Consider the following 26,968-nt stretch of genomic DNA (forward strand, 5'->3'; position numbering starts at 1 on the left):
TGATTTTAATTTCCACAGTTTAGTAATATTTTTATATTAAAAACAGATTTGTCTTCTCTAAGTATACTACTTACTCTGCAGAGGCTGGTAAGATGCTGATGGGAGATAAATGGGCACTGTAATCAAAGAAAGAAAAAAGCTATTAAAACTTTTCAATATTAACTTCATGAAGTGTTGAAAACTGCCACATTTGCATGACCTTGACACAACCAGGAGAGCATGCACTAAGTTACATGTTCATCTCTGGCACAATGTGATGCTAATTTTCTAAAGAATTTATTTTTCATACAAAACTATACATACCCATGTGTATAGCCAACTACTTCATTTGCTGCTCAAGTGAAGAAACACTGACCTATTCCAAGGCTAAAGGGGAAAAAAGTGTACTACTAGCCCAACAAAAGCACCTCATCTAGGATAGTATGAAGGCATCAGTGCTCATTCCGTACTCCCTGCCAAGAGTAACAGCATGTGCTACTATTCAAGTCACAAAAAAAGGCAAAATGGATACCAAAATCAGACTATTTCATTCACTGTGCCAGTAGCAGACCTTCCTCAGCCAATTCTGCACCACAGTATCTACTGATACTTATAAAAATAGACAAAATAATCCCATTTTTACCATAGTTAAAAGTTCAACTGACACCCACAATGAAATGTGGACACCACTAAAACGTTTAAAATAAAGTGTTGGTGAGGATGTGAAGCAACTAGAACTTTATATACTGCTGGTGGAAATGTACAATGTTCCAACCACTTTGGAAGCCAGTTTGGCACTTTTTTTAAAAATGTTTATTTATTTTTGAGAGAGAGAAAGAGAGAGAGAGAGAGAGTGTCAGGGAGGGATCAGAGAGGGAGACACAGAATCCAAAGCACATTCCAGGCTCCGAGCTGTCAGCACAGAGACCAACGCGGGGCTCGAACTCATGTTCAAGTCAGACACTTAATCAACTGGGCCACCCAGGCACCCAGTTTGGCACTTTCTTATAAAACTTACCAAATGGGGGAAAAACGGGCGGGGGCACACCTGGCTGGCTTAGTTGGCAGAGCCAGCAACTCTTGATTTCGGGGACATGAGTTTGAGCCCTATGTTGGGTGTGGAGATTATTTAAAAATAAAATCTTAAAAAAAAAAAACTTCCTAAATGAGCCCACAATTGTAACTCCTGGGTATTTAATCAAGAGAAGTGAAAGTATAATTCCATAGGAATCCTTGCACAAGCATAGCAGCTTTATTCGTAATAGCCAAAGGTATCAACCCAAACAGGTGAATACAGAAACAAATTGTAGGACATCCTACGACAGAATACACCCAGCATTTTTTTTAAATAAAAGGCACAAACAACTGAAAAATGCCAAGAACATGAATCTCAACATTATGCAAAGCAAAGATGCCAGACACAAAAGAGTACCTACTAGAGGGGATTCCATTTACATGAAATTCTAAAACAGGCAAAACTAATCTATACAGTGGGGCGCCTGAGCGGCTCAGTCGGTTAAGTGTCCGACTTCAGCTCAGGTCATGATCTCTCAGCTTGTGGGTTTCAGCCCCCATCAGGTTCTGTGCTGATAGCTCAGAGCCTGGAACCTGCTTCAGATTCTGTGTCTCCCTCTCTCTCTGACTCTCCTGCACTCACTCTCTCTCAAAAATAAACATTAAAAAAAATTTTTTAAATAACTAATCGATACAGTGACAGAAAGGATATCAGTCGTGACATGGGGCCAGACTGTTGGGTGATGGTAAACAGTCTGTGTCTTGACAGTGGTAGTTGTAAACACATACATGCAAATGTGTACGTTTATAAAGTGCATTTTATTGAGTGAAAATTACAGCCTCAAAGTTGATTTTTTAAAAATGTTTATTTATTTTGAGAGAGAAAGAGAGCAAGGGAGGGGCAGAGAGAGAGAAAAAGAGAGGGAGAGAGAGAATCCCAAGCAGGCTCCACAATGTCGGTACAGAGCCCAATGTGGGGCTCAATCCCACGAAGAGTGAGATCATGACCTGAGTCAAAATCAAGAGTTAGGATGTTTAACTGACTGAGCCACCCAGATGCTGCTCAAAGTTGATTTTTAAAGAAAAAAATAGTTAACAGAAAAAAGTAATCTATAGCAACAGAAGCCACAGAGCAGCTACTTTTGGCAAAAAGGGAGATGGAAGAATTTGAGAAGGAAGAAGTAACCCAGGTGGTGGTTACACTAGTTGAGTTTTTGATAATTCAATAACCTTATGATTTGTGAACTTTTCTGTATGTCTGTGACTCAATAAAGAGTCACTTTTAAAAAGTAAATTTAAATCAGTTTTATGAAAGATCCCCTGTAAATGTGCCAACACAAACTCTAACCAACATAAGAAACAAAGTCTATCAGATTAATATTCACAGGATTCTCTGCAGGAAACCAAATAACATCATTTATCATTCATGCAGTAATCTTCAGGTCTCCCTTACAGTAAACATATGAGTAGCAAATTGCACAATTGCTTTATCAGACAACAGTAAGCCACTCTGGTTTGGCACACATAACATCTCTCAGCTTTATAAAAAAAATTTTTTTTTTAATATTTTTTTTTTCAACGTTTATTTATTTTGGGGACAGAGAGAGACAGAGCATGAACGGGGGAGGGGCAGAGAGAGAAGGAGACACAGAATCGGAAACAGGCTCCAGGGTCTGAGCCATCAGCCCAGAGCCTGACGCGGGGCTCGAACTCACGGACCGCGAGATCGTGATCTGGCTGAAGTCGGACGCTTAACCGACTGCGCCACCCAGGCGCCCCTATAAAAAAATTTTTAACAGCCAGTATTATGCTAGTTTTCATGAACAGATTATTCTTAGTTCTAAATGCTTTCATGCTAATACCCTCAAGGGAAATACTTAAAAAATTTTCAAATTTTAATGATGTTTTTGGGAAGTTCATTTCTGAAGGAAACATTGGGGAGAAAAATCACATATACGTGCACAAAAAGAGTTTAGCCATGGGTCCATTTCTAGTAGTTTCAAATGAGCTGAAAGTTAACACTTAGTGACTTCCGCAAAAAAACAAAACAAAACAAAACAAGAAAAGATAAATGAAGGTCTTCCTCCAGAGTGCTTAAATGTCAACTAAGATTAAGTCTTTTTCTGATATTTTGCTACAATGATTTGTTGTTTATATTTTTCATTTCCTTTACGGGTTGCCTATTTAATTATTGAAGATCTATCTTTACATGGTCTGATCAGTTATATTTTCCTCAGTAATACTTGCAATTTCTAAGCTTACACACATTACATACTTACATGATTAGAAGTATTTTGTTTTTAATACCTGACAGTGTAGTATATCAAATGGTGTGGAGAAAACGTATAAATCCAACATCCTTCCCTTCCGCATTTAATTTGTGGCTTCTGGTGAGCTTTTCCTGTACTGTACACCAAAATCTCAACAAGTTCTAATTCTCAACTACTTAGTCCATCAGTCTGTTACTAAAGCCTAATATCATGTTTTAACTTTTGTGGGAGTATATATCCTCTGTTATTTTTCAAATCTGCCATTGTTAGGCAACTACTTACTTAACTTCTCAGAAGAATTTTCTCACCTTTTCCCATCAGATTAGATTATTAAAATGCTAATAGATACATGGATATAAGAAAACTTACTAGAAATGCAAATCTAAAGATTAAGATAAAATATATATAAATAATTATATATAAATAATTTTTAAAATAGCATGTTTTTATAATCATACACACACAGGCTAGTAAAGATTAAGCCAGAATGTGGAGGCTTTCTTACAACCCCTAAAACAAGGATTTGATCCATGGACCACCTATATCACACTGTCCTGGGGTGACAGTGCTATTTTATTGGAGATCTATACCCCACCCCCGACCCCAAAAACAATAAAGCAAAAATAAATAACATAGCACTGGCACAAGAAAAAACAAACAGAACAGAAATGTACCCATGAATACACACTTGATAAGGAACAAAGGTGGTACTACAGAAAGCAGGGAAAAGGGCAGTCTTTCCAAAAATGAGTACTCGGACAATTTGTTAACTCATATTGAAAAAAATAAGTTGACACCGTCTCACACACAAGGACAATATAATATAATGCAGATTATACACCTAAACAAGAAATGTGAAGGTTCTTAGAAGGTAATAGAAGGTTACCAGTAGGTAATTCTTAGAAGTAATAGAAGTTCTTAGAAGGTAATATAGGAATGTTAACTAAACTGAAATTGAAATTTTAAACGTAATAAAAAAATAAAACAAATAAAATTTATTTTTATGGTAAAAAAAGATAATACAGAAATATATATTTAGAAAAAGATTTCTTAAACAGAACCCCAAAAGCATTAACCACAAAGGGAAAAGAACAGTAAACCTGAATGAAATTAAGAATCATTCTTCAGAAGACACAATATGAGAAGGAAAAGGCACAACATAAAATGAAAAGATATTTCCAATGCATACTTTTAAAGGGCTCCTACAATTCAACAAGGAAAAAAAACAGTAGAAAATCAAGAAACAGAACAGCTATTTCACAAAAGAATTAACTGATAATACACACATGAAAAGGGGATGAACCTATTAAAATGACAAGGAAATAATATTATATATCCTCCAAAACTGTTAATACCAAGTGTTGGGAAAGATGTGAAGCACTGGGAATGCTCATGCACTGTTAGTGTAAATTGGGGCAAGCACTTTGGGAAACAATTTGGTAATATTTACAAAAGTTAAAAGTCAAATTTATGTCTTCATGTACATGCATACGTGCACCAGAAGATGTATATAAGAATGTACACGACAGGGGCATGTGGGTGGCTCAGTTGGTTAAGCGTCGACTTTGGCTCGGTTCATGATCTCATGGTCCATGAGCTGTCATCGCAGAGCCCGCTCTGGATCTTCTGTCCCCCTTTCTGCCCCTCCCTCACTTGCGCCTTTTCTCTCTCTCTCAGAAAATAAACTTAAAAAAAAAAAAAAACTGTACACAACAAAAATAAATAATCAACAAGTAAAAATAATCCAAAGGTCTGTCAATATTAAATTGGATCACTGATGTGTAATCTTAGGATGGAATACTTTACAGCAATAAAATGAACCACAATGACCTATGACATGGACAAATCTCACATACAATGTTTAGTGAAAGCAGCTGGATCAAAAATATATACACAGTGACATTTAATTTTCATAAAGCTAAAAACTAGTGTCAAAAAGTTAGCATAGTGGTTACCGTTAGAGGGGAGAGACGAGATCAGGACTGTGAGACCTACTGGGGTGCTACCAGGGTTTATTCCAGATGCGGATGGTGGTTACAAAGATATGTGCTTTGACTAACTTGCTTTGCTATATACATTGATGCCTATTTCTGTGTGCATGATTTATTTCCCAATTTTTTTAAAGCTTTTAAAAAACAGATTTCTGAGGCCCTCCCAGAGGAGGTAGGGTCCAAAAGTCTACTTTTTTTTTTTTTTAAGTATTCGTTTTTGAGAGAGAGAGAGAGCACAAGCAGGAGAGGGGCAGAGACAAAAGGAGACACAGAATCCGAAACAGGCTCCATGCTCTGTCTAGGCTGTCAGCACAGAGCCTGATATGGGGCTCGAACCCACAAACCATGAGATCATCACCTGAGCTGAAGTCGGACATTTAACCAACTGAGCCACCCAGGCACTCCCCAAAAGTCTACATTTTTTTATAAATACCACTGACAATTCTTATCCATACTAGAAGTTAAAGTTGCTAGATTTATTTCTAGCTTCCAAAATGACTAAACTTTAATATAATCTTCCAGTTATCCAAAAGAGCAAAAAAAAAAAAAAAGCAAGAATTCTAATGGTCCTATATTGGATAGATCGACAGAGTTGATCTTTTGTTTCCTATCCCTTTTAAATGATACTGGGATTAAATTACAAATACATGTATATATGTATTTGTATATATCTATATGTAGTAATCAATGAGCTAGATTATTAGTGTAAGAGTAAAGGTTCTTTAGCCCTAAAGATATGGAGGGACAATCAAACAACTGCTTTCAACAGACCCTCTCCCTACCCCAAAAAGCCTTAGTAAATAAATCAAATAGATTTTATACTTTATAAGTCAGATTGTCACTCACGAGGCTACAGAAGTTGACTGTACAAATTTGTTCTCTGACCTTGTAAAGGACAAAGGAATGATTTAGTTTTCAGACTTCAAAGAATTTATTATTTTCAGACTTAGCCAATTTCTTTGGGTAGAAAGCACTTATGCACAAACCATGGCTAACACACATCTATGGTTGTAAAAAGGATTTATCAATACAATTATGCCATCTGTAACAGCAACAAAATAGCATAGGAATCAAGAGGATGTGAGTTCTGATAAAGACAAAAGAAAAATAACTGCTTACAAATTTAAAGTCAATTATTTAGGTACTATATGGACAGATGCCACAAAACCCACCTGATGGGGATTTACACTAAACCCCCAAAGAAGACCAGACTAACAGAAGCAACAATAAATTACAAGGGTCATACATATTTTAAAGTCCTTAGTCAAGTATAATATTAAAAGATTACAAAAAAAAAAAAAGGATACAGTCATTCTCTGACCTTTTTCTCCCTTCTGTTAACTCTATTTTTAAATCTGCCCACAAGCATGTAATCTTCTTGAGAGTATTACATAAAATCAATCTTGCAGCCATTTATTCCAATTATAAGTATTTTGTAATTCAAATACAGTGATCATAGGGAACTACTATTATTTCAATTTCTCAATTACAAATATTTAATGTTATAAATAACACTTCATAAAAGTACTGCAGCTCTGCTTCAATTAAATCTGATAAGGATCACTTTACCTGTGCAACAGAGCTCTGCAAGCCATTCTGAACCCATGGCATCTCCCAACAAAAACATCAGGTAAAGAGACTTCAAACACCATAAAGGATGGTGATGGGCTTATAAAAACTGCTGAGCAATTATCAGAGCTGCAGTCTAAACGGAAGCAGGCTGCAACATGAGGTCACTACTGACAAGGAGAGACCTAATCAAGAGTCCACAAATTTCTTCCCAAGTCTGTGCAGTTTTGCAGGACAGAGAAAAGGGGACAAAATTTTGAATCTGGGTAGCACTCCTGTGGAAATATTTAAGCCTACTCCAACATAAAGCAGAAAAACCAATCTGTTTGCATTAGTCATACTACCCTATCTGAAGACAGAAATTATGACTAATATGAAATTGATAAAACAGTACACAAAAAGTACAATACTACTAATGTTCATTTGTTACCCATATTTAGAAAACCATTAGTGGTTAATTTTTCAAATCTAAAATTATGATAATTTCTATACTCCAAAACTATAATTTTAAAAACAATCATCTCAAAAAGTAAATATATATTAAAACAAGAAAAATCATATATCCCTTTCAAGCCAAAAGCAAAAGCCTTTCTTCACTCTTCCTATTAACTTGGGAATACCCTATAACTATGATAAGAATAAAGTGAAAGATTCTTTACAACTAGAAAGTCAGTAAGTAATAGTAACTACAAGTCTTTAAAACATTAAATGCATCATTTATAGGGCAAGGGGAGGGAAAAGAAAGAGAACTTGTCAGTATCTACTGTGCTCTGGTACTTTAAAACAATTTTTACTTTAATAGAACTTTCTTATGACCCAAAGCATAAATTCTACTTTTCCCTGCCCAACAATTCTGACACTTCCACAACGTACATTTTTCCTGAGCTGAAATCAAGTGTCAGACAGTTAACCAACTGAGCCACTCTGGCACCCCACATTTTCCTCCTCTTTAGTGGAACCTCGCTAGTGAAAACGTAATGGACTGCCAAACAAATATTTTGCAAATTACTGGATTCAATGGATGAAAGAAGGGAAATGTTATGACTACCTTTCTGAACCACCTGTAGTCAGTCAGCTGAGGGCCCATTTCCTCAACAATAAGGCATCCACAGAATGAATTTGTAGAGACTAATCTCAAAACCCTAAACTCAGAGCTCTTCCTCAAACACTACACCTTTTATCCTGCACTACACCCAAAAAGAACAAACCATCAGAAACCAATGAACTCACAAAAATAAAGCCGTAGCATCAACAGCCCATAAAAAGATACTGAAATTTTCATTTCTGAATCCCAAGGTTTACGAAGGCAAAGCACAATTATAAATGAACTTTATAAGAATGTAAGAATGCCAATTAATTTTTTTTTGAGAGAGAGAGAAAGAGAGTGAGAAAGAGCAAGTGCAAGTCAGGGAGAGGTAGAGGGGAGGAGAGGGAGAATTTCAAGCAAGCTCCACACCCAGAGCACAGTTTGATGTGGGACACGATCTCACAACTGTGAGATTATGACCTGAGCCTAAAACAATAGTCGGAGACTAAACCAAGTGAGCCACCCAGATGCCCCTGCCAATAAACCTTTTGATGTATAGTTCTGCAAACATGAGTATACATTAAAATTTACCTAGGGGCACCAGGGTGGCTTAATCAGTTAACCATCCAACTTCAGCTCAGGTCATGATCTTACGGTTTGTGGGTTTAAGCCCAGTGTAGGGCTCCGCACTGACAGCTGGGAGGCTTGATCCTGCTTCAGATTCTTTGTCTGCCCCCCTCTCTCTCTGCTCCTCCCTGACTTGTGCTCTCTCACTCTCAAAAATAAATAAATGTTTTTTTAAAAATAAAAATAAAAAAATGGGGCACCCAGGTGGCTCAGTCAGTTGAGTGTATGACTTCGGCTCAGGTCATGATCTCGCGGTTCGTGGGTACGAGCCCCGCATCAGGCTCTGTGCTGACAGCTCAGAGCCTAGAGCCGGCTTCGGATTCTGTGTCTCCCTCTCTCTCTGCCCCTTCCTTGCTCATGTTCTCTCTCTCTCAAAAATAAATAAGCATTAAAAAAAATTTTTTTAATAAAAAAAAATAAAATTTACCTAAACCTGAAGCCTAGGTAAAATATGAGGCACAAATTAAAAAAAAAAAAAGTGAAAAACTTGTTCAGAACTCTCCTACCTCTGTAAATTTTTTCAAGGTAGATTCCCCTAAAATTTGTACATTTAAACAACAAAGGTAAATAACAGATAAGTATGTGCAGAGAGAGCAATAATTCTTTATCTACAGATACAGTCACTTTGGAAAGGATCTTGAGATTTTCATGGACCTCATGGATAAGATGAAGCCTCAGAAGCAACCTGGTTTTTACATATCCTAAACTACCTATACCTAACCCCCAGCATTTTTTCCACTCTGAAGGCAGTTCAAATCATCACAAAATAGGACTAATAGCAAATGATATACAGAAATAATGGATGCATAAACAGACTGATCAGTACAACTCCTACACAAATATTTAAACCACTGGTTCTCAAAGGGTGGTCTGTGAACAAAAAGACCAAAACTATTTTCATAACATTTGCCTTTTTCCACTGTGGTGACATTTGCATAAGGAAGCAAAATCAATGGTAGAAAAAAATGCTTGGGGTCTTAGCACAAATCCAGGCAAGTGGTACCAAACCATACCATGGCCATTGCATTCTTCACCACCCCTCACTTGTGATTTTTTAAAAAGGAGACCAATCCTTGATGAAGCAGCAGAAAAATTATTAATTTTATCTCAGCTCTGAGTATACTTCATTTTAGTACTTGGTATGACAAAAATGGGAAGTACACATAAAACACTTCTGAGGCATAGCATAGTACAATGTTTGTCTTGTTTGAGTTGACAGGTGAACTTTTATCATGGAACACCATTTTCATTGGAAAGGTCAGCTGACAAATTATGGTTATTCCAACCTGAACATCTGGCAGACATTTTCTCAAAAATGAGCAAGACTGCAACTTTAAGAAAAACAAGTGACAATACTGTTAAAATTTGAGTTTTCAAGCAAACATTTGAATTTTTGAAAACCCCTATCTTCATAAATTCAATAATGTCCCAGTACTTAAAGATGTTTTTGATACAATCAGTGGTGATATTAAAGAATGTAAATTCGGGGTGCCTGAGTGGTTCAATCAGTTGAGCATCCGACTCTTGAATTCAGCTCAGGTCACGATCCCAGAGTCGTGGGATCAAGCCCTGCATTGGGGCCCCACTCTGAGCATGGAGCCTGTTTAAGATTCTCTCTTGGGGTGCCTGGGTGGCTCAGTCAGTTGAGCATCAGACTCTGGCTCAGGTCATGATCTCACGACTCGTGAATCTGAGCCCAGCATCAGGTTCACTGACAACAAAGAGCTTGCTTCAGATCCTCTGTCCTCCCCTAGCTGCCCCTCCCCCAGTCATGCTGACACTCATAAAAATATACACTAAAAAAAAATTCTCTTTCTCCCTCTGTCCTTTTCCCCTACTCGTGTGCATGCTCTTGCTCTAAAAATTAAAAAAATTCATTACATTAACATTTAATGGGTTTATTGCTACTTTAAAAAATATATAAATTTCAGTTTTGAGGCACCTGGGTGGCCTAATCAGTTAAGGGTCTGACTAAATTTCAGTTCAGATCATAATTTCACGGTTCATGAGATCGAGCCCTGTGTCGGGTTCTGCACTAAAAGTGCAGAGCCTGCTTGGGATTCTCTTTCTCCATCTTTCTCTGCCCCTCTGTTCTGTCTCTCTCTCAGAATAAATACATAAACAATAAAAAAAAAAATTCTCAATTTTAATTCCCAATAATGTAAATACCAATAGCCCATAACCCCCAGAAACAAAAGTTCTTTGGGTTCTAAATAAATCTAAAGTGTAAAAAAAACTGAAAACTGCTGACTGAGAACTAATAAAGGAGGTGGAATTTATCAATAGAAAAACATAACAGCTGTGTTACATAAAAACAGCTGTATTACAGCTGCAAATACAAGCATCTTCCAAACTACAACCCAACAAAGCCACACTTCCAGTGGCTTAAATTTGCTGTTTTAATTTGTAACATGGTAAATGCCTACAGGTATAATCCACATTAACAAAGGTCTTGTAGTCATCAATAATTTTTAAGAATTTAACATGTGAAAACAAAAAATTTGGTAACTGCTTTTTTAAACCATCGTTAAATGTTTATTTGCCTGGGTGGCTCACCTGGTTAACCAAACGACTTGGGCTCAGGTCATGAGCTTATAGCCTGTGAATTTGAACCCCATGGGGGACTCTGTGCTGACAGCTGAGAGCCTAAAACCTGCTTCGGACTCTGTGCCTCCCTCTCTCTCTGCCCTCCCCTGCTTGCGCTCTGTCTCCCTCTCAAAAATAAATAAATAAACATTGGGGCGACTAGGTGGCTCAGTTGGTTAAGCGGCCGACTTCAGCTCAGGTCATAAATCTCACGGTTTGTGAGTTCAAGCCCCACGTCGGACTCTGCTGAGAGCTCAGAGCCTGGAACCTACTTCAGATTCTGTGTCTCCCTCTCTCTGTCCCTCCCTTACTCATGCTCTGTCTTCGTCTCTGCCTCTCCCTCAAAAATAAATAAACTTTTTTTTATTTAAATAAACATTAAATAATTTTTTTAAATGTTTATTTCCCTTAGGTTTCTAACATATTTTCCCACAGCTACTTCTGAAGAGAAAAAGAGTAGCTACCTAACACTGTAGTAAATGTTTATGAACTACCTCACAGAAAAATTCAACAAGATGGCACGTTAAAAGTTACCAAAAGTTCAATCTCCAGTTTCATGAAGTACAGTATCCACTAATTCCCTAAAACAAATTTATTAATGCTCCCTATATTCTAGGGCTGTGCACTCTAGGGATATCTCTCCCCTATTTTTCTTTCATCCATGGTGGATAACCAAAGAATGTATTTTTTATCTTCATGCAATCATTCAGCCAAAACTACAAAAAAGGCTAATATACAAATATTAACTGAAATTTTGATCATCACTAAATCTCAAAGAGGACTCTGGTAGACACCTATCTTGCTGTCTGACAGCCCTATCCCTTTCTTTTGGTAAATAGCCACATTCTTCTGTGGCAAACTAGCTCCTCTTCCTATCCAATGGTCTTGGTAGATACATAAATTACAATGACCAGTTCTACCCTGGCCAGGTGATTGGACAGTGGATGCAATTTAGGCCACACCCTCTCCCCTGCTACTCCAGAGGAATTTGACCTTGAGTATAATGACAGATAGAAAGACAACTGAAATTCTCAAATAGCCACATGCTAGAGATTCTTCCATAACCCTGCCACTAAATTCTCCACGGTTTCCAAATGTTATCTCTGCTTTTCCTTCTGACTCTGAGACCTGTCATTCTGCTAATAAACTGTCTTTTTTCTTTCCTTTAACAAGGTCCACTTCTGTGACTTGCCTTTAAGGAATCCTGACCACCTACCTACCAGTCTATCTGAAAATTACCTGACTGGAAGAAAGGAGGATTCTCTACAAAACTGGAAAGATGATCAAAAAGAAGAAACTAGTAGTGCTATGTATTTGAATATTAACTTTGCTAATAATTAAATAAATAAATAGACCTAACAAATTTACATCATTAAATCAGTGCTATCCCCAAGAAATTTCTGCAACGACAGACATGTTCTATATCTGTACTGTCCAATACAGTGGCCACTCCCATGGCCATCGAGCACTTGAACTCTGGCTAATACAACTGTGAAAGTGATTTTTTAACTTTATTTAATTTTTACTGGTTCAAGTTTAAAATTTAAATAGCCACATGTAGCTAGTGGCCACTGTATTGGAAAGCATAACTCTAACTTAAAGAACATCCATTTATTTTATTTTTTTTAATGTTTATTTATTTTTGAGGGTGGGGGAAGGGCGAGAGGGGAACAGAGGATCTGAAGCAGTCTCTACAGAGAGAGCGGAAAGCCCGATGAGGAGCTTGACCTCACAAACCACAAGTTCATGACAGGACCTGAAGTCAGCACTTAAGCGACTGAGCCACCCAGGTGCCCCAAGAACTCCCATCTGTCTCCTGTCTTTAGGTCCTGGAGAAAATACTGCTAATGGCAATATAAATCAGGCTGTATATTTTAAGCACTCTGGAAATACTTATAAAAGCCAAAGAAAAGTTCATCACTAGTTGAGCCAAATAAATGTATGCAAATAGTTCAGAAGAAGAAAGAAGGGGCCTAAGAACCTAAAAAGTTGATCATTAGCAATTTAATAAAGACAATCTAGCTAAAATAATTCAAAATTTCCAGAAAAAAGGACAGTAAATATATAATTGAGATACAGGTAAATAGTTTGGCATACTGTTTATAAATATCTTAATATAATTAGAGTTAAGAGCCTTGACCCCAAGTAAATTAAAAGGGCTTATAAACATAGAATAGCACAAACAATGTTAAATCAAGGGCAAAAGAGTGAACAAGTTAATATACCATAATTGCAATCATGTTTGAAGAAATTATACATAATATACAAGGACCTAGAAGCTCACAAAGAAATTTAAGAGTTGTATTTGACAGTATGTATCTTAAATCACTTTATAATTTTTCTAAATGACAATGGATAGTTTATCCCTTTGGTATTAGGTAGTCTAAATGACATTTTGCCTTCTAATGCTTTTAAATCATTTCCTCTGCTTTTTAACTACCATTTTATTGAACACAAATTTAATGAAAAATCTCTAGTGATCAAAAAAAAAAAAAAAGACAACAACAAATTCTAGTGATCTCAATATATTGCTGTTCCCCTAATTAGAAAAGGGGGTTAGTAAGGGTTAGTAAACCATGAAACTTTACAGAGAACAGCACAGAATTGAGCAATACCTAAAGCTGCAGACTTCTTGAATTCTCTAAAGCTTTCTAAACAGTGTGTCCAGTGGCCCAAGCTATGCATTAAGACAGTGACTGTATCCTACCACACCTACCAAGTTTACATAGTATGCCATGTAAACAGTATCACTTCATACCTGAAATAAGACTGGAAAGCACTATAGTAATGCATCACAGAGTTCTCTCTTTACAGCCTACTTCTAGCCTAGAACTTGGAAATACAAGTCAATTCAACCACTTCCAAAGGTTCTGAAAATTTACCCAACCCAACTAACACACTAAACAAAAACAAACTTTAAGAAGAAATGTAAAAGTTCTATTTCGAAATAAAAGTGTAAATGCTAATACTTGAAATTTCCTTATCAAGTTTGCTTAAAATTTTCTTGTTGCTCTTTTCCATACATAAACCAATCTTTTACATATTGTTACAATTTGTGTGATTTACTGCTTCAGTGAATCTACACCTAGAATAAAACTCTTAAAAGCTAAGGTTCTTTCAACTGAAATAATACCTTGTTGATGCTGTAACACTATTTGGTTCCAGGATGTTTTCAGTCATCCTTAACTGTACCACCTCTGCCATATCACTTGATTTTTCTGCACCCTCTTCTGGAAGTTCTTCTATATGTTCCAGCTTTTCATCTTCCTCTTCTTCCTCAGAAAGCTCATTAACCTACATAAACAAGACAAAATTGACAATTAAAATTTAATGAAACTTTCAACTGACATTATATAAGATATACTATTCTAAGAAAATTTAAGACACAGACAACTCATTTTTTACTTCATTTCCTAGGACCAATTTTTCCAAAGGAATAAGTAATTGCCAACTTTTCCATATTTGAAGAAAACCTCAAACCAAATGTAACATTTTAAAACACGAAGTAATAACTGCATTAGCATATCACTAGGAATATGAGTAAGACCACACACCATGGGAAGCCTGCACACTGTAGTTAGTTAACATTAAGAAAGCTTCATTTCCTAACCAATCAATTTTATAAACTGAATAGTTACAAAGATTTCTAACTGACCTCTCCAATTTCCAGGTACATTTAACAAGTTATGTTAACACAGAGTAAATGTTGCAAAAGGGCAGAGTAATTTTGCCTTAAGGTGTTAAGTATGTTTTAGAAACTGTCAACTAACTTCTAAACGATTCAGATGGAATTTTTCAAGAGGAGATTGGACCTTACAAAAGGGAACTCACTAATTTGGTCATTAAGCACAACTCAAAGGTTATAATTCTGTTTCTGGCAGGGGCTATAAAATGTCTTCCATTATCAAACTGGCTACATAAGTAAACAATCATGCTAATAAAAGACCGTGAATAATATTAGAGAAGGAAAACCAACAAAATATTCTTTTCTTTAAATGTTCATTTATTTACTTAATTAGTTATTTATTTTGAGAGAGAGACAGAGACAGAGAGAGAGGGAGGGAGGGAGGGAGGGAGGGAGGGAGGAGAGGGAGGGGGGACAGAGAGAGGGGGGGAGAAAGAGAGAGACAGAGAGAGAGAGAGAGAGAGAGAGACAGAGAGAGAGAGAGAATGCATGCATGCAACAGCAGGGGAGGTGCACAGAGAGAAGGAGGGAATCCCAAGCAGGCTCTGCGCTGTGATCAAGGAGTCCCATGTGGAGCTTGATCCCACGAATCGTGAAATCGTGACCTGAGCCGAAATCAAGAGTCAGAAGCTTTAACCAACTGAGCCATGCAGGCTCCCCCAAAACAAAATATTTTCAAATGAGGGACACCTGCTTGGGATTCTCCCTCTCCCTCTCTTTCTGCTCCTTCCCGGCTCACGTGCGCCCTCGCCCACTCTCTCTCCCAAAATAAGTAAACAAACTTCAAGAAGTATTTTTTTTCCCATATAAGAAATAAATTTTAAAGCTATCTCAAAGAAGACATTAGCCATAAACTGCTTTAACACCTTTTATAATTTAATACTAGTCATTAAAGGGGCGCCTGGGTGGCTCAGTCGGTTGGGTGTCTGACTTCGGCTCAGGTCATGATCTCACGATCCGTGAGTTCAAGCCCCACATAGGGCTCTGTGCTGACAGCTCAGAGCCTGGAGCCCGTTTCAGATTCTGTGTCTCCCTCTCTCTCTGCCCCTCCCCTGTTCATGCTCTGTCTTTCTCTGTCTCAAAAATAAATAAACGTTAAAAAACACTTGAGCAGTAAAAGTATACCTTTGTCCATTCCAGCCAAATGCACTGGAAATACCTGGGATAAATTTACCACTACGTGTAACAGTAGTGTTCTTCCCAGGCAAACACAGTTGATAAAATATCCTCAGAAAGCAGACTTTAACCAGAAGAAAGGCAATTTTCCTGTGATATTCTACAACACTCCTAATCAATCAGTACAGACTGCCCGCTTTCAAGCATAATAACAATAGTACTCAAAAGCCAGCTTTGAAGGCAGAAAAATATATGCTCACATCCCTACTGTGCCCTTAACTATCTCTCAACTTACTAAATTCTCTAGGCCTATGAATAAAATGAAGATGCTATATATACAACCTCCCTCATAAGGCTAGTTGAAAAGATTAAATACTATACGCTAACTCTCCTACAGTGTCTATACATAAAAAGCAGTAAATAATAGCTATCATTATAACCGGAACTGTTATTTCTATAGAGCACAGAGCCTTATTTCTACATGTAATATCACTTTTTATTAGAAAGAAAGACCGTATATGCCATCCAAACCACCTAAAGCAGGAGCTCTCAAACATTAGTGTACTAAGGTCACTGGTCAGCTAGGTCTCTAAAAATTCATTATTAACAACACTTAATGACTGCAATTTGTGAACTACTGACTTTATAAATAAACCATATACAGCAGATTCTGCTGAAATTGTTGTGCCTATAAATGCCAGCCCTCAGCTATTTCGAGTCAAGTAGAAGAGTGGTGAAAAAAACTAAAAATCAGTAAGTAACTGATTATGAACTGAGGTAAGATTTATACACAAAGGTGAAAATTTCAAGATAGATGAGTTTTTAAACTGAATCAAATGGAGAAGTATCTTCATTTTCCACGTATGTATTTAATACATTAATGAAATTGAAGAGCATACTTAATATCTACCTGGTAACTGAAGAAAAAAATATTAAACAGCAAGAAAATACTATTTTCAGAAGTATTAAATGGGAATTACCGTGGTTGATCAATATAGGCTTGGCCACCACAGTAGAGTATGGAAAAAAAAATCTAAGATGACTATTTAAACTGAAAACATTTATTCAGTCCACAATTTTTGGTACAGAGGTATTGCCATTTTAATATGTTACAGTATATGTTTTTAAAAATAAGTTTGTGCCTACAGTCAATAGCTCTTGGGAACTACAAATACCTTACCACTCATTTATATTGAATATATTATATTCAATTCAATAAGCTTTATGTAAACTAAGTGACATAGTTTCAGTAGTTCAGTACTTAATAGTTCAGTAGTTTCAACAATAATCATCCAATAAGATATGACATGAACAGTAACCTAATGGGATTTTCTTTTGCCCCCTCCCATCTCCCAGGCCTCCCAATGTAACTTCCTACAGTAATAACTGACTAACTTGGTTTGGGTAATAAGCATTAAAAACTTAAAAATATCCCCTGTCATCCCACACTTCAAAAGTTCTTGATCCTCTCCTTGTCACCTCAACATTCTGCTTATTAATGTGTCTATTCCTAAGTTACTAAGAACCTGTCCTATATACGCAGCTGCCTCAACTCCACTTAATGGAAAACGACTTACTCCACTTAATGGAAACCCCTCATCCATACTTACATCTCTTCTTTCTTTGACTGCTGTAATTCCCTTCTCTAGGGCCTCGTGAAATGCCTGCTCTCCAGACTCCAGCTTGTGGAGAACGCTGCTACCTGCCTTCTCAAATGTATAAAGAAACATAATTATCACCTACATCTTCAAACCACTCTACTGAATTTGCATTCACGTAGATATCCCATACAAAGAACCTGTCCACCGACTCTGGGTCATTTCTCAAACACTCCCTAGTCATCATGTCAGTCATCTCTCTCATACTATTAATAGAAATATCTACCACCTTGAAAAGGTTCTGACAGCCAAATACTTGCATTAATGGGATGAAACTCCAAAGGAAAAGAGCACTAGTTAACTTTGCTTCTTTCAAATATCAAAATCAGAAGAAAAATAATCAAAGCACTGCAAGGATGGGCCAAGTATGCCCACATCTTTAAATATGGGGATAAGAAATTAGCACATTTAAGTTAGGTCAACTTAAAAATATAACCAAAATAGGGATGCCTGGGTGGCTCACTCAGTTAGGCGTCCAACTTCACTTCAGGTCATGATCTCACAGCTCACAGGTTTGAGCCCCATGTTGGGTTCTGTGCTGATAGCTCAGAGCCTAGAGCCTGCTTCAGATTCTGTGTCTCCCTCTCTCTCTACCCCTCCCCCCTTCACGTTCTGTCTCTTTCTCTCAAAAATAAATAAACTTAAAAAATATACATACAACCAAATTGTGCTAAGTTGGAAGAAATTTTACTTTCACTCAATATGGTACCAATTCAGCCTCACAAGTCAAACTGAAGTTACCAAATCTGCTTTAAAGAAAATAAATTTTCAGGTATCTGTCCTACTATTGTAACCTGTTTATAGTATAGAAATATCATAGAAATAGTTAAGAAAACAAATTCTGGTAATCAGTAATATGAAACAAAATAATTAAATATACATCACTCTCTCTTAGGACTCACAGCACTAATCCATTATTGATCATATTCTATTCAATATGCTAACATCTTTTCTATCCACGGGCAAACCTGCAGAATTCACCATTATGTGCTGGTGTTAACTAACCACCATTCTATCTAATGTAAAGCACAACATATTTTAAGTCAATTCTGCTAGTGCTTAAAGAAATATATGCATTTGGATGCCTAGGTGGCTCAGCTGGTTGAGCATCCAACTACAGCGCAGGTCATGATCTCACAGTTCATGGGTTCAAGTGCCACATCAGACTCTCTGCTGACACAGCTCAAAGCCTGGAGCCTACTTCAGATTCTGTGCCTCCCTCCCCCTCTGCCCCTCCCCTGCTCACACTCTGTCTTTCTCAAAAATTAATACACATTAAAAAAATTTTTTTAAATACAAGTGAATTACATGAGAGTTATTTCAGTGTACATAAAGAAGACAGAGGATAGCAGAAATATCAGAGAATTACACCACAACATAAAACAGTCAAGATATACCCTGAAGACTTTAGAGCTGTCTAGATATAAATATTAGGACAAACTGGCATCATCAGTTTCTTAGAATTCAAATCTTCTCAAGAAATGTAAAAGATGAGTAACACAAACACATTCATATTATTTCACTTTGAGCAGCCATTAATTTTATCTAAATAAATTACTAAAACATTATTAATTTTTTTAATTTTTTTTAATGTTTATTTTTGAGAGAGAGAGACAGAGCGCCAGCAGGCGAAGAGCAGAGAGAGACACAGAATCTGAGGCAGGCTCCAAGCTCTGTGCTGTCAGCAAGCTCTGTGCTGTCTTGGGGCTTGAACCCAAGAACTATGAAATCATGGCCTGAGCTGAACTTGGATGCTTAACCCACTGAACCACCCAGGTGCCCCAAATTTCTTTAAAGATTTTATCATTTTTGGGGTGCCTAGGCAACTCGGTTGGTTAAGCATATAACTCTCAATCTCAGCTCAGGTCATGATCTCCCGGTTCGTGGAATCGAGCCCCACACTGGGCTCTGCCCTGACAGCATGGAGCCTACTTGGGAGAGTCTCTCTCCCTCTTTCTCTGCCTCTTCCCCACTCTCTCATGTGCATGCATATGTGTACATACACTCTCTCTCAAAATAAACTCTAAAAAACAAAAAAACTAAAATTAAATCAAGATTTTATCTTTTTCAAGTAATCTCTACACCCAACATAGGGCTCAAACTTACAACCTTGAAATCAACAGTCATACACTCTACCTACTGAGCCAGCCAGGCACCACTAAACTAAAACAATTTAAGGAAAAGAAAAGTGGCACACAGAATTCCCAAAAATGGGATTTCTTACAGGCATCAAAGACATTACAGATTTGGTGCACCTGAGTGTCTGACTCTAGATTTTGGCTCAGGTCATGATCCCAGGGTTGTGGGATTCTCTCTCTCTCCCCCTCTCTGTTCCTCTCGCCTGCTTGCACTCTCTCTCTAAAATCAAAAAACAAACAAACAAACAAACAAACAAAACTGGGGCACCTGAGTGGCTCAGTCATTTAAGTGTCCAACTTCAGCTAAGGTCATGGTCTTGCGGTTCACGAGTTCGAGCCCCACATCAGGCTCTGTGCCAACAGCTCAGAGCCTGGAGCCTGCTTCAGATTCTGTGTCTCCCTCTCTTTCTGCCCCTCCCTCCCATACTCTCTCTCTCTCAAAAATAAATAGACATTAAAAAATCAAAAAATAATGAAATAAGACATTAAATTCTTAAGGCATATCTATCTCCTTGTCCTCTTCTCTTCTTGTCATTTTCTTTAAAGCCAAGAATAATTTTGAAGAGATGTGTCAGTTCTTTATTCTAACCAAAATTTTAAATTAGCAACAGCATATAACAGTTGGGAAGTTCAAAAAATATGCCAAAAATTCCAAGGATCAGTATTCTGGCTACAAGTTCTACCCACTTGACTTACTTCACAATGGTATACATATGCAGTTTTCATCCCCAGTTTACACATTACAAACTGTAATCTGGCTTGTTACTGTTTCCTTAAAGTACATGATACTTGAAAAGAAACAGGAGAGAGTGAGAGAGGAAGGAAGGAAAAGGGAGACAGAAAGAGGGAAGGAAAATCAAAGGTATAAATGCTTATGTGAAGAAAACATTAAAAAATAAGGAAGATCTCAACTCCAAATATTAAAAAATCTTGCTCATAAAAGTCCACAACAGTAAAGAAACTCTTTATTAAAAAAAAAAAAAAAGATAGACTATGTGGGAAAACTCCTAATTCACATTATCAGAACCAAGGTCAGTAAGAATTCATAAAAATCCGTATGATAAACTACCTTTCAAAAGATGCTATTTCATAATCTAATAGCAAATTAAAAGAAGCCACCCAATGTGCATCAATAAATAGTGACCATACAATTAATCATCAGAACCTGGATATATGTAAGAGTGAAAAGGCGAGCTACTAATAATTACACGAGAAGCAGATATAAACCAGGACTCTTCTAAGAAAATGGGGTGTACTATCACCTTTTCAGGTGGAGATCAGTACTATACATCAAATAAATTATAATGGTGCATCCATACAATAGGGAACTTTGCAGACATAAAAACACAAGGGTATTGTCTCTATATTCCAATAAGAAAAGAGTTCCAAAATAAACTGTTAACAGATTAAAAAAAAACAGGGGGTCCCCGGGTGGCTCAGTCAGTTAAGCGTCTGACTTCGGCTCAAGTCATGATCTCATGGTCCATGGGTTTGAGCCCCATGTAGGGCTCTGTGCTGACGGCTCAGAGCCTGGACCCTGCTTCGGATTCTGAGTCTCCCTCTCTCTCCTTCCCCACTCTCACACGCTCACACTCCCTTTCCCTCCCTTTCCCTCCCTCTCCCTCCCTCTCCCTCTCTCTCTCTCTCTCTCTCTCTCTCCCCCCCCCTCAAAAATAAACATTAAAAAAAAAACTTTAAATAAAAACAACAACCACAAAATGATGGTGCAGAACTGTGTGTGGTATGCTACCTTCCTCTTAAAAAACTGTGGGGGCGCCTGGGTGGCGCAGTCGGTTAAGCGTCCGACTTCAGCCAGGTCACAATCTCGCGGTCCGGGAGTTCGAGCCCCGCGTCAGGCTCTGGGCTGATGGCTCAGAGCCTGGAGCCTGTTTCCGATTCTGTGTTTCCCTCTCTCTCTGCCCCTCCCCCGTTCATGCTCTGTCTCTCTCTGTCCCAAAAATAAATAAACATTGAGAAAAAAAAAATTTTTTTAAAAAATAAAAAAAAAAAAAAAAACTGTGAGGAGGGGCATCTGGGTGGCTCAGTCTATTAAGCGTCGGACTTCAGCTCAGATCATGATCTCACAGTCTGGGAGTTCAAGTCCTGGGTCACGCTCTGTGCTGACAGCTCAGGGCCTAGTACCTACTTTGGATTCTGTGTCTCCCTCTATCTCTGCCCTTCTCCAGACTGCATTCTGTCTCTCTCAAAAATAAGTAAACATTAAAAAAACAAAAACAAATAAAAAACAAAAACAAAAATCTGTGAGGCAATATTTGCTTACATTTGCATAAAGAAACTCTGGAAAAACACATAAAAAACCAACGTGAGGGGGGAGTGGGTATGAGTAAAAGCAAGAAATTTTACTAAATATTTTTTTTAACCAGGTGAATTACTCATTAAAAAAGTAGCAGCCCCGGGGCGCCCGGGTGGCGCAGTCGGTTGAGCGTCCGACTTCAGCCAGGTCACGATCTCGCGGTCCGTGAGTTCGAGCCCCGCATCAGGCTCTGGGCTGATGGCTCAGAGCCTGGAGCCTGTTTCTGATTCTGTGTCTCCCTCTTTCTCTGCCCCTCCCCCGTTCATGCTCTGTCTCTCTCTATCCCAAAAAAAATAAATAAATGTTGAAAAAAAAAATTTTTTTTTTAAAAAGTAGCAGCCCCACCCCATGACCACAATATAACTTCATAGGTTTTAACCTAATAAAAGTTTGACAAATCATTTCACTTACGAACAAAATAAAAACCTCCACATAGACCTAAATCACAAATTCTAAGCGTGAAAAGTCTGGATTAATATGGTTTTACAATAAATTAGTCACTCTGCATCAATATTTTCATTTCAGGAAGGAGACAATAACTAGGTCCTGTACAATCTCAACCAACAACAAAATATAATGTAGTTGGAAAAATGGATGTTAATTTTCCAGAGTCACAAGAGTTAAAAAACTACCTGCAAACTCAACTTTTACTCTTGATGCTTCCCATTAATGACAATGATTGCACTGCTCTATTGATGCTACTTCCAACAAGAAAAACTTTCTATTTTTTAAAGTATGTGTGAACTTTGTATTGAATCTCTCCCTCTACCTTCTATTTCTCACCTTTTGTCTACATTCCTCTATGCTAAGTTTCTTTGCAAAAGCAAAAAACCACCCTATTCTTACAAAATAAACAATGCTTAAGTTAGAATAAAAACATACAAACCTCAAAAATACCTAACATATAGTCACAGTCTGGTTTCAATGCCTTTTCCATATTACTCAAATTGAAAACAAGAACTTAAGAAAAATAATCACATTCATATATTACGTGGATGTGTTACCTATGATTACATATAATAACCAAGACAACTGCTTTGTTTAGTACTTAAAAATTCCACCTGAGTTTGTGCCAAGCCCTAAAGAGTATATTCTTTAAAAATTCTTCAAGTATCTAAAATATTCTCACCTGTTCAGTAATTGAACTCAAATCATTAGATGAGAAATCTTCCTCTTCATTCTCAAAAAACTCATAGTAATTTTCCAGAAGTCCAGCCATTATCCTGCTCACTATTTCTTGCTCTTTCAGATCTTCCACGTCTGTGTAAATGCTAAGAATAAAAGTCCAAATTGAACTGAGAGTCCTTAAATCAAATACAGGTAAAATTAGAAGACAACCAATGAGTCACTTTATAAACCTGAGCAATTTATGTCATCATTCTGTGCCTCAGTTTTCCCATCTGTAAAGCCTACCTAATTTGTACCCTCTTCACAGAAATGCTGGGAGGATTAATCAGATCTACTATAAAAAATAATGGTTCACCCAGCAACCTATGATCCTTGGGGGATAGTATAACGACTCTATTTCACAAATTCAGTATTTTTTGATTACACAAAAATTGGGGGAAAAACTTACTGGAAGACATCTGGACCAAAGACAGCAGCCAGAGAGTTTGCAGACCAAATTTCTTCATGATGTGATGCTACATTGGCTAAAAATCTACACAGAAACTTTAACAAACTGTAATTAACAGGTGGAAGCTGTTGTAAAAGGAACCTCAACTTTCTTCCAAATTCATCTTCATTATTATAATCTATAAAACATAATGACAGGTTTTTTTAATGAAGTAAAAGCAAAGCTCAGATATTTTGCCAGGTTCACATTACTCCACCCACATCACCTTTTTTACTTTAACAATTCAAAACCTCTTCACTTCCTCTACCAGGAGCCAAATGCCTTAGGGCTTTGCATTTCACTTATTAAGGGGAAGAGAAGAGTTAGAGAGAAGGAACTCAACCCTTCAATTGCTGAAGGATGTTTTCCTCATCTATTACTCATCAGCACAAATTCTCTAATTTATTTTTTTTCAATTCTCATCATACTGTTTTTTGCATGACAGTACCTGTGTTTCCAAATCAGTGCCAACTCTAAGAAGTCAAAATGCACTGGCTAATGCTAATCAACGTCAACTATGAATGAACAAAGATTTAACCAACAAATAGAATCAGTGACACTTTTCCACTTGGATGAATGGGCAAAGAGGAAGGAACAGGGTGTAAGTAACTTTCTTCCTCCCCTAACATCCTGAAAAGAACAATTAACTTCAGCAATATCAGTAGGACTAAATAAAGAAGAATTCCACTTCTTAACTGTTTTTCTCTAACTTGATGTTGCTTTCTGTTTATGAAGTTAATTTTTGAGTGACAGAAGCTAGGCCCTGTGTTAATCATGTCACTGAATTTTCATTAATAGAAACTTAGGCCTATAGCATCCCGTGATTGGTGAGGGTCTCACTTAGGAGAGAGAATTTCTCACATATACCCTCCAAATGAAGTAATTTAATGCTTCAATAGTGAAAAATAACCCAATTATGTTTCACTACATATTTTTCTTCAGATTTTTAAAATTAATTTACAGAAAAATTATAGGTAAAAAGGTTATGGTCAAGATATTGGCCAACTCTGCAAAAACACTTAAGCCTAAGCTTATCAGGAAAGGTTATAGTCACATGAGTTTTACTTAAAATTTAAAAAACAACCAATACCAATTCTTCTATATTGATAATACTACCAACTGTCCATTCAAGTACAATACTTTGATTTCTTAACTGAATGAAAGAGTCCCTAGAATGTTTTTTTAAACCACCATGGCTACAGTTGGTGGAAATGTTAACAACCTAAGCATTTAGCAGCAAAGGGTTATTTTTAAAAATCATGGTTATCAACTCAAAAAATATATGCAAACAATTAATATTATCAATATACTGACTGCAACAATAACACTAACAACTTCTACCTAACACCCTCCCTAGCTTTTCGGTACTTATCATCTGACACACGCATATATTTAGTTTATTTATCATCTATTTTTCCTCTGTCTCTGCTAAGTCCTTTAGAAGTTTAGCTCTGTGATGGCAGAGGTTTTTATCCAGTTTTGTTCACTGATGCACTCCCAGAATCTGGAAGACTGCCTAGCATATAGCAGGTATTAAACAAATATTAGTTGGATAAGCTAAATGAATATACAATAATGGGGCAAAAAAGCTGAACTACTAAAACATTGGCTTTGATGGAGTGATAATGCTGTTTTTTACTTGAAATACTGTCCATGTTGCTCTACTTTTGATTGTACACATTTCCACTATACAAAAATATTTATAACTGCCAGGCTGCTTCTTCTATTTTTTTAAATGATTATTTATATATCTTGAGAGAGAGGGGGCACTGCCAGAGGGAGAGAAAGTGAGAGGGAGAGAGAATTCCAAGCAGACTCCTCCCTGTTAGTGCAGAGCCCCACTTGGGGCTCAAACTCACAAACCGAACTGTGAGATCATGACCTGAGCCGAAGTCGGATGCTTAACCGACTGAGCCACCCAAGTGCCCCCAGGCTGCTTCTTCTAAAGTCTTCAAATAAGGCAGAGAAGCATTTCAAAATATATACAGCTATAAAATACACACCTGCTTGAATTTCTTTCCTCTTGAACCTACTTCGGAATTAAATTATATACAGAAAAAATAGATGTATCAAAGAAGTTTATCCTAACTAGCAATTCTTTCAAGCACCTAAGCATTTTTTGAAAATGTTACAACAAATTCACAAAACTAAAAGCCTTGGGGCGCCTGGGTGGCGCAGTCGGTTGAGCGTCCGACTTCAGCCAGGTCACGATCTCGCGGTCTGTGAGTTCGAGCCCCGCGTCAGGCTCTGGGCTGATGGCTCGGAGCCTGGAGCCTGTTTCCGATTCTGTGTCTCCCTCTCTCTGTGCCCCTACCCCGTTCATGCTCTGTCTCTCTGTCCCAAAAATAAATAAAAACGTTAAAAAAAATTTTTTTTTAAAATAAAAGCCTTGTTTTCTAACAAAACGTAACATATAAGTAGCTGGACAAATCATGGTCTAAAACAATGACTGTCAACATTTGACAATGAATGGAATGGTAGTCATGACCTGAGGGAAAGGGATGACAGTGGGTAGAGGCAAGGGATCTTGTTAAACATCCTAAAATTCACAAGACGGTCCCTTATAATAAAGAATTATCCAGCCTAAAATATCAACAGTACCAAGATTTTGAAACTCTGTTCTAAACAAAAAGTCTAACCACACCAGAAATGCCACACTGCAGTGTCTTGCTACCACAGAAAACAAAAATGACTTTTTTAAAAACACAAATGTAATTGCAACAATGCTCCTTCCATGTTCCTAAAAGCAACAATCTCCTCAGGGCACCTGGGTGGCTCAGTTGGTTAGGCATCCGACTGCAGCTCAGGTCATATCTCACGGATAGTGGATTCAATCCCCCTACCTCAGGCTCTCCGCTGTCAGCACAGAGCCTGCTCCTGATCCTCTGTCCCCCTCTCTCTCTTCCCTTCCCCCACTCTTGCACACACACATGCTCTCTCTCAAAAATAAATAAACATTAAAAAAAAAGTAATAATTTTCTCAGGTATTTTGAATGTCAATTAAAATACCAACACAGTACTCTTCTACAAGTGGAGAAAGCAATCTTTATCCAGTGACCTACCAGACATCTTTCTCAAAAAATTACTAAAGGAGAATAAAATTAAACAGATTATATTACAAAACAAACAGAAACAGCACCTCAAGTTAAGTACTGCCACACCTTTTCTGCATAGCTCTTAAGAAAAGGGGTGTGTATGTGGGTATGTGTATGCATAAATACACATGCTAACGGTTACATAAGTGGAGAATGGAGCATGATGGATTTCTCATGTTAGAACAATTAAAAACATACAGGCCACAGCAAATTTGTATACTTTAAATTCATTCACAAGCAAATGTCAATGCAGTAATTAGTAAGATGCATACTGTAATCCTACG

At 37.3% G+C, this 26,968-nt stretch overlaps 1 protein-coding gene across 8 annotated transcripts in view; it reads right to left on the bottom strand.

Moving 5' to 3' along the window:
• Positions 1–26,968, bottom strand: part of FAM13B (family with sequence similarity 13 member B) — a 91,574-nt gene that overhangs the window by 39,357 nt on the left and 25,249 nt on the right. For 5 of the 8 annotated variants that reach the window (XM_047850575.1, XM_047850582.1, XM_047850599.1 and 2 more), the window contains exons 5-9: positions 23,551–23,728; positions 23,104–23,245; positions 17,475–17,570; positions 14,197–14,357; positions 75–116 (exon numbers count right to left, since the gene is read on the bottom strand). In XM_047850575.1, coding sequence (XP_047706531.1) covers positions 75–116; positions 14,197–14,357; positions 17,475–17,570; positions 23,104–23,245; positions 23,551–23,728 — 619 coding nt within the window. The remainder of the gene's footprint in view (positions 1–74; positions 117–14,196; positions 14,358–17,474; positions 17,571–23,103; positions 23,246–23,550; positions 23,729–26,968) is intronic. The other 3 variants (XM_047850622.1, XM_047850612.1, XM_047850603.1) reach the window with 1 other exon arrangement.

This window comes from Prionailurus viverrinus, chromosome A1 (genome assembly GCF_022837055.1).
Source record: "Prionailurus viverrinus isolate Anna chromosome A1, UM_Priviv_1.0, whole genome shotgun sequence".
Lineage (NCBI taxonomy): Eukaryota > Metazoa > Chordata > Mammalia > Carnivora > Felidae > Prionailurus > Prionailurus viverrinus.